At 38.6% G+C, this 10,665-nt stretch overlaps 1 protein-coding gene across 3 annotated transcripts in view; it reads right to left on the bottom strand.

Moving 5' to 3' along the window:
- Positions 1–731: 731 nt before the first annotated feature.
- Positions 732–10,665, bottom strand: part of ARHGAP28 (Rho GTPase activating protein 28) — a 75,168-nt gene continuing 65,234 nt past the window's right edge. For all 3 annotated transcript variants that reach the window (XM_042808656.1, XM_042808658.1, XM_042808659.1), the window contains 3 exons: positions 8,025–8,179; positions 7,298–7,362; positions 732–4,726 (listed from right to left, as the gene is read on the bottom strand). In XM_042808656.1, coding sequence (XP_042664590.1) covers positions 4,635–4,726; positions 7,298–7,362; positions 8,025–8,179 — 312 coding nt within the window. In that variant the 3' untranslated portion in view covers positions 732–4,634. The remainder of the gene's footprint in view (positions 4,727–7,297; positions 7,363–8,024; positions 8,180–10,665) is intronic.

Genomic DNA, 10,665 nt, shown 5'->3' with positions numbered 1-10,665 from the left:
TGCTGGTGAAAAAACTGATGGGGTCTGGTTTGGCAACAACTGTGTATTTTGGCAATGAGAACTAACACATCTTCTGGGAAAACAGTATTTCTTACAAGGCAGAGGGAAACATCTTTGATTCCCTGTGATTCCTATTTTGCAGGCCAGCAAGCAGGTCTGAATTTTCCTGTTGTGTCTGCCTCCATTTCAAACATGAGGCTTCCAGAAGTTGTGCTTGAGCCAGTTTTGGGGGATACACACTTAGCCTGACTCAAGTAACAACATCTTTTCATCGACTGACTGGACCACTGAGTGGTGCTGGAACATGTCTGGTATTTGAGGATGGATCTGTAATAAGTATAATTCCTAATGTGTCACTTCCCTCTCGATTTTTGTTGTTGAAGCAGCAGGATTTTTGCTCACAACTTGAAGCTTTTAGTAAGCATTTTTACAATTCCTTCTCTAGTGAATTTTGATCTACTTATATCATAGTAATTAAAAAAAATACTGGCTCAAATAAACCTGAGTTATCAATGATTTCAGTGAGGCAGAATTCCCAGCAGTGTCATCTTGTTCTCTGCTTTTGCATAGACAAGAGAAGGAGCCCCTCGTACAAAGAAGTGCCCTGCGTAAGCAGCTATGGGTGTAGTGTTCAGGCACTGTAACAACACCATTGCCCTCGGGACAGATTTTCCTGCCATTTTTGCAATCTCTGTTGCTTGCGTCTGTCAAAAAATCATGTGTTTTAACTTCAAAGAGATTTTTTTGTTGGTACTGTTTTTATTTTTGACATGAATACAAATACAGTGGACACATTCTGCTGTACAAGTACACTAATATGTAGGCTTACAACAACAAAACATGTAACATTATAAAAAGGACTATAAGGAAAACGTACATGCAGACATTTTGCTTTGCTTAGTGGCATTGTATTGTTTTCCAGAGGAGACAGACACTAATGGAAAGCCACTGAAAAATAAAAACTGAAACACTGCTTGTGTTTGCTGCCTGTTAACCCCAATATGTGATCTAACAAGGTTCACATTACAAGCACTCATTGAGGCAGCATGGTTTAGATATTTTTGTCCATACCTTCAAATATTCTTTTTAATAGAGGTTATTTCCAACTCTTGCCCCCTATAGCAAGAAACATTTTATCTATGTAAAAGACTAATACAGAGGTATAATTAATACTAGAAAGCTTTGGAATATTAAACCATTAAGCCAAAATATTGTTCCTGGAAAATGGAAAGTGAGGTAGTTTTTATTAGATGCAGATGCAAACACATTTGCACACGTGAACCTAGCTGCATGAACAGGTGAGAGCATTTCAGTTTGCTTTCAATATGTATTTCTTGCAGTACTCTTGTGTGGACAGATGAAGTGCTGTCTTTCTAGAACCATGGAATACATAAAGTGGGGTATACAAATGTTTGAGGCATCTTTGGAATTTGTTGAATAAGTTTCTTCCTCCTTGCTGCCACATTCTGATTAATAGCTTTCACATACGTTGCTTTTTTTAGGTGACAATATTATCACATCTTTGTTTTTAATTTAACTACTGCTAGGAGGAGCAAAATTTCAGGCTTCCCTGTCAACGTCTTGAAATCTAAGGCCAAAAGTTGAAACTTCACATTTAAAAATACTGGTGAGATTGTTTGCTTTGCTGCATATTAATTCAAGTTAGCGTACCACACCAACATGACACAACTTAATGTTTAACAATGTTAACCACAGTACACATGGATCATTAGGTTCATTTGTATCAAACAAGAATTGTGCCATTCTGTTTCAGGGACTGCAGGTGTTTGGCCATGCTGTAGTACTTGGGGTACTGCTTGGAGAGTCGAGGTTATCTGCTAATGTGCATATCTTAGGAAGTTACAGGCAACCTTAGTGTAAAACAAGGGTTCACGGAATGTATTTCATTCACTCAGATTTGTCTTTCCTAAGTTGCAAAGTGGTAAAAGGTGAAAGTTCTCTAATAACCCCTTGTATTCAGTGCAGAGAACAATGATATTTAAGATACATTTTGATGAAGACCTCATTTCAGGGTCTAGAATGCGCAGGTAATCTCCTTTTTCTTCCCGTGTACAGAACTAAGAACATGGGCTGAGTGGGAAGATGCTGAAAGTCAATGTGTTTGTCTGAAGACGGTACTATAGAAAGAGTTGCCTTGTTTGCCATTACAAACTCTTTACCTAATGTTCAGACTTTCCATATAGTCATTAAAGCTTTTTTTGTTGGTTATAAATACAATGATGCTTAGCATTTATGTTATGCTCTTTGTTTTCAAAGTACTTTCATATAAAATCTGTTTGCTGTGTTTGTCATTCCTATATGGGTATTTATAATTCTTGCTCTGCTAGTGAAGCTGTTTGGCTGTGTCTGAGAGCAGAATTTGACTCCAACTAATTCTCATGTTACCTTTATAAGGAAAAGTACTCATCCTGTAGTAAAGCTAAAAAAAGGAGGGCAGCACAGCAGAAAGGATTGTCCGTCATTGCAAAGGGAACTAACTGGAATCAGGAAAAAAGCACATGACAAAACATTAATTTCTAGGCCTATGAGCAAACCACAGTTCTACTCTCTCTCTCTTATACTTAAAATAAATAGTTGTCAAAATAAGTAGTGCATTTTATAACAAAACTGTCCTAGACTTAACCTGGCTGCAACTATGCACCCATTAGTGTTATGAAAAAGAAAAAGAAAACGACGGGAAGTTAAAAATTATACATATTTTAAAGTAGACAAAAAAACCAACAACACTTCTAAATTTCATATTTTATCTAAAGAAGGAAAAACAGAAAGGCAGGATTTGCCCTTTGTAGATGTTGCTGGTAAGAGTGCAGATTAGATGTTGATTTCTTTGACTGAACACTAAGAAAATTAATCACTGCAGATCCCAATGTGCTTTGAACCAGAAATATTTTCTCAAATGTGAAAATCATCGTCATCATGCAGCGTCAGCAGCTCGTCACAACCTACAGGGTTTCTCTATGACACAGTACTCTATGTTCACCTAGAAGACTTGGTTCAGAAGGCTTTTACATTGCTAGTTGGTACCTAAAGCATCAGCTTCAGCCTCATCTGTATGTCCAGATTGTGAACATTACTAGCTGAGCACAGTGGGTAAATTCACTGTGCAACACATCTGTGTGATGATGGTAACACTGAAGTGCATTTGAAGGTGTTCCCATTCTTTCGGTAAGACAGAGATGAAAAATTATTTGCTGTTTTACAGAGACCTGTGTGTTTCCTATTCAACAAACTTACTTTATTTACATGAAGTATAGCCCAGAACCAGACGGTTGAGTGAAGAACGGTGCTCATCCTAGTGACTGGCTGCCAACTAGGCATCCTTATATTTGCTACTCTATACTGTCAGTGCAGCTAGAACCCACTGTTCTCTTGTCACTCTACGAGTTTTCATGAACTGCACGCAACCAGCAAAAGTAGCTGCAGTTTATTATGTATTTGTAGAAACCCTAAAACAACTGGGCCTGGTTTGGCTGTGGCCTAAAGGCCCCCGTTGTGAAAAATTAAAATAAAACTATTAAACTCCTGCGCTCATTGGAAGCTTTTTCTCTGTGCTGTGTCATGCGAGATCTGGATGAAGATCTTTTTTCTCAATGCAGCTGAATAGTATAAAAATTGCTTACATATTGAAGCTAAAATATAAGAAAAATAATTAGGTTACAAATTAAGAAACTATAACATTTAATGAAAAAGATGATGTCCTAAGTGGCACCATTAACACATAACTCATAGTGTGGCATTACACAGACTTAAATCTGAGTATATAAGGTAAAAGATGGAGCCAGAAAATATGTCTTCTCACCTACCATTCATCTCCTGAAGCTTGCATGTGAGACAGGGGAAGGACGGAGAAAATGGTTTGTGGTGCTACAAATGCACACAGTAACAAGATCCAGACACATGGTTCCAGAAGACTGATAGTAATATATACAGTGGTACATACATAAAGCGGTATACAGCTGTCTACACAGTAGTTCTTTCCCTTGCTTCCCTCCCTCCCCCAGCACCACCAGGTACTGATGAGGAGTGATTGAGAGATATAAATACTGCAGTAACGCACTCTGCACAGATTCACTTTCAGCAGAAATGTTTGATATTGTCATGTGGCTCCTTCTTGGCACTGCTGCAGGTTGAGATCCTCTGTTTTGTGCTTGACAGATACTTCTCCTTGAATGTCTTTGTGATGCCTCTGTGTACATTGTGGTCGGTAGTGTTTCATGCATCCATGGATGCCACTGGATTATTTCCTCCTGCAGAATCCATATTCCAATGCCAGGTCAGGAAACAAAGAACTCCATATGCGATGGGTTATTTTCTGTGCCTCCGTACCTTGGTCTGTCCTCCTCAACTCCTGGGCCAACTCTAGCACAAGCACAATCCATAGGAAAGCATAACTGATGTGCAGCATTCGAATGGTCCAGAAACTGGAGTGATCATTCTTAATATCAAAAGTAGTACATGATGAACATCTGTAGGACAGTACGATAGAAAGGAATGATATCCTGTAGGTAGCTACCGTTTTGTTTTCATCACTGACAAGAGGCGAGAGCTTCTTCAAATGACAGGCATCACAGCTGTCCATTTGGCCTTTGTCCAGTATGCTGCAGCCTTGTGCTTCAGCTTGCTTTTGGTTTTATCACCCATTCTGCCTGAGGATTCGCACGGTAAACATCTAAAATGTATGCATCTGGATCCAAACAATGCTGACCTGAAACAAAAATTGAAAGCCACAAATCATATCATGTTTTGAGTGCACTTGGTGAATAGGATAGAGCTATGTTAAAATATCCTTGAGTGCAATTCCACTGTGCAAAAAGTGCATTTAGAGTACCCAGCTAGTGTCTTGCCTGGCTACAGAGAGCAGCCTAGGTAAATGTGCCAGTGATTTTACTTGATGTGATTCATAATTCACTTCCACTTCCAGGCAGGATGCTTTGCATTACTGAGTTCTGGATGTGGCATTTAGTCAAATGTTAAACAAATTATTACAGTTTCTCTATAACCATTAACAACACTGTTAACGCTACTGGGCTGGAATTAAAACTCTGACTTAGCTTCTGCTCTGTTTTTAAATGCTCAAAATGTTGTTCTGCAAACTTTGTGTTCTTATCCACATAGGAACTTGCAAGATAAATGCGGATTACAACAAAGTTTCAAAGTCTGGAAGATTGAGGGTTTCAGCAGGTGGAAAATCATAGGAAAACCGGAATTGTCTTTGCTGTTTCCCACAATTTGCTTATCACATAGAAAGAAGCATTTGGTGCTTGTTAATTGGATAATAAGGGAATAAAAACTTGAGTTGATTTGTTGGATTATATTGGATTTATGCTGGGTAATGCAGCCATTTAACTGGTGAGGTTATGCTGCTGTGACACAAAGGATTATAGTAAAATTTTTGTCCAGTTACTTAAAATGTCATTAGGGTCCTAATGATTTATAAAGTAAAACTTCATAAAGGAATTAATGCATCATCAGTTTTATAAGGTACCTTGGAACATCTAGGATTATAAAAATCATTTTAAACTGGCATATAAATTAAATGCTCAGATTTCTTTTTCTGCAAGAGCATCTTAGGAATACTTGAGGTTGCTTCAAAAGGTCTTATGAGCCTCTTCTGCATTAGCATCTCTTGGGCATCCTGTTTAGTGAGCCAGAACAAATCAATAACCAGGTGAAGCACTGGATGAGCATATCTTCAATAATAAAGACTTTGGTTCTTGACTGCTTTTGAATAAGTCTGTAGCATACATTCTGTAATAATTTTACAGAGATTATTTAGAAATGACAGGTTGTAGATTGGGCACATAGGAACCTTATGAGGTCCAACAAGGGCAAAATCAGTGTTCTATACCTGGAGAGGAGTAACTACATGCATCAGTTCAGACTGGAGGCTGACTTAAAACGGAAAGGAAAGGAGCTCTGCAGAAAAGGAACTGGGTGTGCTGGTGAATGACAGGTTGGCCGTGAGCCAGCAGTGTGCCTTTGTGGCCAAGAACACCAATGGTATCCTGGGGTGTTAAGAGTGCGGCCAACAGGTCAAGGGTGGTGATCCTCCCTCTTTGCTCTGCCCTGCTGAGGCCACATCTGGAGTACTGTGTCCAGTTCTGGGCTGTTCGGTTCAAGAAAGACAAGATAATTTCAGGCTAGCAAAGGGTCACAGAGATGATTTAGGGGGCTGGAGCATCTCCTTCTGAGAAAAGGCTGAGACACCTGGGACTGTTCTGTCCAGAAAAGAGTAAGCTGAGGAGGGATTTTATCAGTGCTTATAAATGCCTAAAGGGATATATTCAGTGGATGGAGCCAGGTTTTTTTACTGTGATGCTCAGTGACAGACCAAAGGGAAACGGGCACAAACTGGAACACAGGAAGTTCCATTTGAACATGAGGAAAAACTACTGTGAGGATGACAGAGCGCTGGAACAACTGCCCAGAGCGGTTGTGGAATCTCTCTCCCTGGAAGTATTCAAGATCTGCCTGGCCATGTTCCTGTACGGCCTGCTGTAGGGGACTGCTTTAGCATGGGGTTGGCTCAGTGATTTCCAGAGGTCCTTCCAACCACTGCAATTTCATGGTTCTGTGATTCTGGGAACCTAGAAGAACTGAGCTTCATCAAACAGCTGATTAAAGACTGAGAGAATCCAGAATTTCAGTATGAAAAGACGAAGGGGAGGGTCAGGACTGTTCAATATAAAATTAAAATTTATTTTTCATTTTTTAGGCCAGGAACCTATGTGGCAAGTCACTGTTGTTATTACAGAAATGTCACTGCATGCAACACCGAAGAAGAACAGCTCACTACTGTGAGGAATTTACAATATAAATAACGTACATGTATGAATACAAATATATTAGACCCATATAGGCAGAAGTTGAATTCTCAATTCTGTATTTTTATCTGTAAGAAGTTAACATTTAAATGCAATGAGAAAAAAGGAAAAGACCAGTGAGAGGGGGAAAATGTATTTTTAAGAGAAAGACCAAGAAGCTCTTAACTGTGGAAAATGCTCAGTTATGAGTGCAAGAGAGGTAAATGAAAGTTCAGATGAGATTGGCAGGGCTGCAGCAGCCACGGGGGGTCCTGCTGGGATCTTGCCACCATGTCACCCCAATCCGTGGGGTGCCTCTCCAGCCAGCAGGCATTGTTACATCAATTTTATGAGACTTTGGATCAGCTTTCCTGCAGATGGGCAGGAGAAAACCAGCTGTGTGAAAATAGCACTGATCTGGAGTGTTTTAAAAGCCTAAGGACATTCTGAGTCAAATTTTCAAATAGACCTACCTATATTTCCTCCAACTTCATGTAAACTTTGGATCTGGCTTCTCACATTCTGTGACAATCCACGGCTAGGAGAGAAAAAAAGTTGTGGGTTTTTTTTTTTTTTTTTTTGGTGTGTGTGTGTGTGTGTGTGTTATAGCTACTGCCTATCAATTGCCACTTATATTAAGCAGAAATTGATATTTTTTCCCTCTTCTCACAAACTTACTTATCAAAAGCAAGGACTTCAATCAAACAAGCAGAATACATGTGCTGTAGAGGTATTTTACCATGCAGAGTTAACTAAGCTTTCTATTACACTATTGTTTATTTAAAGAACAGAATTAATGCAATAATGACAAAAGACTCTGCAAGAAAGACTTTCAAATGCAATTTGCCATTTCCCATAGCAGTTAACAATTATCACTCTACATAAATAACACCATGAATGTTTTATGGGCAGATATAAGACAATTTTGTATTCTTTAAGTGGTATGCCTATAAAATGTATGTTTCTGGTAGTGGCATCATAACAGAGGACAGGCTAATTCTGTGTGAGAGCCAATTATTAAGTAGAAGATGAAGAAAATCAACGGTTAAAATTTCTTTGACTGATGTAACCATAAATTAGCAATTTTGGATTCTAAAAAGAATTCTTGTAACACAACGAATCTCTGAGAAGAGGACAATCTATTCGTTAATGGTTCTGGCATTATTATTCAGGAAAAACAAAATGTTCCGTTTTACCCACCTGTTTTCACAGTGGAATCGAGCCAGGATGTCTTTGGCTTTTGTTTGGCTGTTGAGTTGAATTGCCATAGAGACTTTTGAATGCAGTGGTGCATAAACTCTTATCACCCCCTCCGGTATGTCAGACTGCAGGTATGGGGGAAAAGTGACAGCTCCCTAAAGTCAACATTCAGTAGAGTAAGTCTGAGGCACATATTATTGTAACTCCATTCAGAAGCAGTTCTGCAACTCTTTAGATACTGCTTACAAAAATCACTGGCAGGGATTCACTCAATTATTTAAAAAAATACATTTACAAACATACAATTGTACATTTATAGGTACAGTATAGTAAGCTAGAATAGAAAGACAAAAATGACTTAGTAAGCATCACTTAATCCCATTAATTGTAGTTATTTTCAATAATATTTTGAGTCAAGTTGTTATCTGAGATTTTTTAAAGTTGTTCTGTTAACACTGGCAGTGGGCTAACAGCTTAATTAAAAATACCTAAAAATGTATTTAGGACTGCCTGCACTTCCATTTGAAGATGGAATTCTCTTAGGCATGAAAAAACCACAGTTTTTCCCCATTCTAGAACTTCAGCTAGATCAAAGTTTATGTACAGTAAAATATTGAAGTAGCATATGGTTTCTGTTAATTTGCAATTTGACCTTGTGTAGGGTTCAAACAATCATCTATGAAGTTTATGCACTCTTCTATGATTAATGGCAGATAAATCAATTAGCAAGGTTTGCATTCCAGTCCTAATCCAGTTAATACCAAGCTGAGAGAGCACAATTGTCTCTCCAGTCTCTGTGATTTAGGACATCTGAGACCCAGGGTTTGTGTTAAGTGCTCTCCAAATTCAACTCAGTTATGCAAACAGAGTTTTCCTCCAATTTACCTTTCATAACTCAGCTACCTGACATGGTTAGTTTCCTTTTTATTAGATGCAAAGTCAATTACTGTGATCAATGGACTCATGTTTCTGAACGTTCAGGGCTGCAGTAATGGATGCTTCTTAGAAGCTCTCCCTGTTCTTGCTCCAAACTGAGGATAGTTTTTGACACAGAGCAGCCTATACCAACGTTTTAAACAAATACCTACATCTGCATCTGTGTCATAAACATATTTCCTTCCCAAAGTAAATTTCAGTCAATGCTGGCAAATGAGTTCTTCAAAAAGTTGATTTAGCATGGATACACCACTCATAACATATCTTTTTCCATTTTACTCAGACATTTTCTTCTGCAGTTTATCTTTTTTCTGTGTTAGGTTTCTTTATTTCTTGCCGTTTCTTATAATCACTACTTCCTACTCTGTTTTTCCTTCTTTCTTTCTTCCACCCTATTCTTCAATATCTATAGGCACCTCTACTAGTCCCTTGATTACTCTTCTAATTCACCAACCTCCATTCTTTCAAATGACCATGAAAAGACATAAAGGTTTTCTGTGTGCACAAGTTGCTGTGTTGCCTGATTTAAATGTTACACCTAACCTGTATGTTCGTCTCAGGTCCTGTCTATTCAAGTAGCATTCATCAAATTAAACTCCATATGCAGTCAATGGAGAAAAGCTGGTGGCTTTAAGACATCCAGAAGATCTTTATATCAGACTTTCCTAAGCCTGAGCTGGATTTAGAGATCTGAAAATCCTCCACTGTGTCCCTCTCTCACCACTGACTGTGGTGAGCACCAACAAAGACCTGAGGCCAACTACTTTGTCAGATGCTTAGAATTTAGAACCAGTTTTGGTGCCTGTGTTAGGGAAAGTATTCTCTTTCTGCTTAGGAAGTTAGTGCAGAACTATGAAACCAAAATTTGCAAGGAGAAAATTATTAAGTGTTCGGGACTGGGGCATGGATAAGTGTATCTACTCCTAATATGCACCATCCTTCTACCCAGCTGCAGATCCAAGTACTTTTAGAATACCTGCAGATTATTGCCATAAAGTACAGTCCATGTATGAGCATCTTCTTATAAAACAGGTATAAAAACAACATGTTTGTGTAACAGCCTATAGCTTGGGCTCCTATAAACCTTTCTGCAGGCATCACTTTTTCTGTCAGTCCCCCATGCTTTGTCTTATCAAAATATTAGACTAAGAAGCATGTCTCTCAAGACAGCTCCCAAATAAGCTTATTTTCTATAGGAAAATACACAAGCTGCTGTCTGACTGCAGAGTCAAGGGATTTTCTCTTTTAAAGATTTATATTAAAGCCACTGTTCTAAACACATTCACTCATACTGCTTTTCCCTGCTAAAATGTATTTGATTTAAATACAGTTGAAGAATTTATCTACATGAACCATAATTACTTGAGAGCAAGTTCCTTGCTGTATGAGGGACTGCACAAGTAAATTATGTTGACAGTCACTACCGTGAGGAAGAAGCCTCTATGGTAAACGAGATGCAATAAGCAAACTTAGGTCAACCACTTAAAAAGGGTTAGAAGATGGCTTGTATGGCAGACTGAGCAGAGTTAAGGAGAACACTAGAATGAAGGTCTGCCACTGGTCTAACTAACTGTGGGTGAGGGCACTTAAAACAGAAATAAAATTTGAGGAAATATTTAAAGAAGCAATAGCTTTATACACATCTATAGGAATTTCCTCCCCACTTCCCATATGCTTTTATGAGATAGGAGAGGAGGAACATTAA

Source organism: Centrocercus urophasianus, unplaced genomic scaffold (genome assembly GCF_019232065.1).
Source record: "Centrocercus urophasianus isolate 14NV4802_14NV808 unplaced genomic scaffold, USGS_Curo_1.0 seq_11, whole genome shotgun sequence".
Taxonomy (NCBI): domain Eukaryota; kingdom Metazoa; phylum Chordata; class Aves; order Galliformes; family Phasianidae; genus Centrocercus; species Centrocercus urophasianus.
Note: the sequence above shows the minus strand (reverse complement) of the source record. Positions and strands in the feature narration are given on the sequence as shown.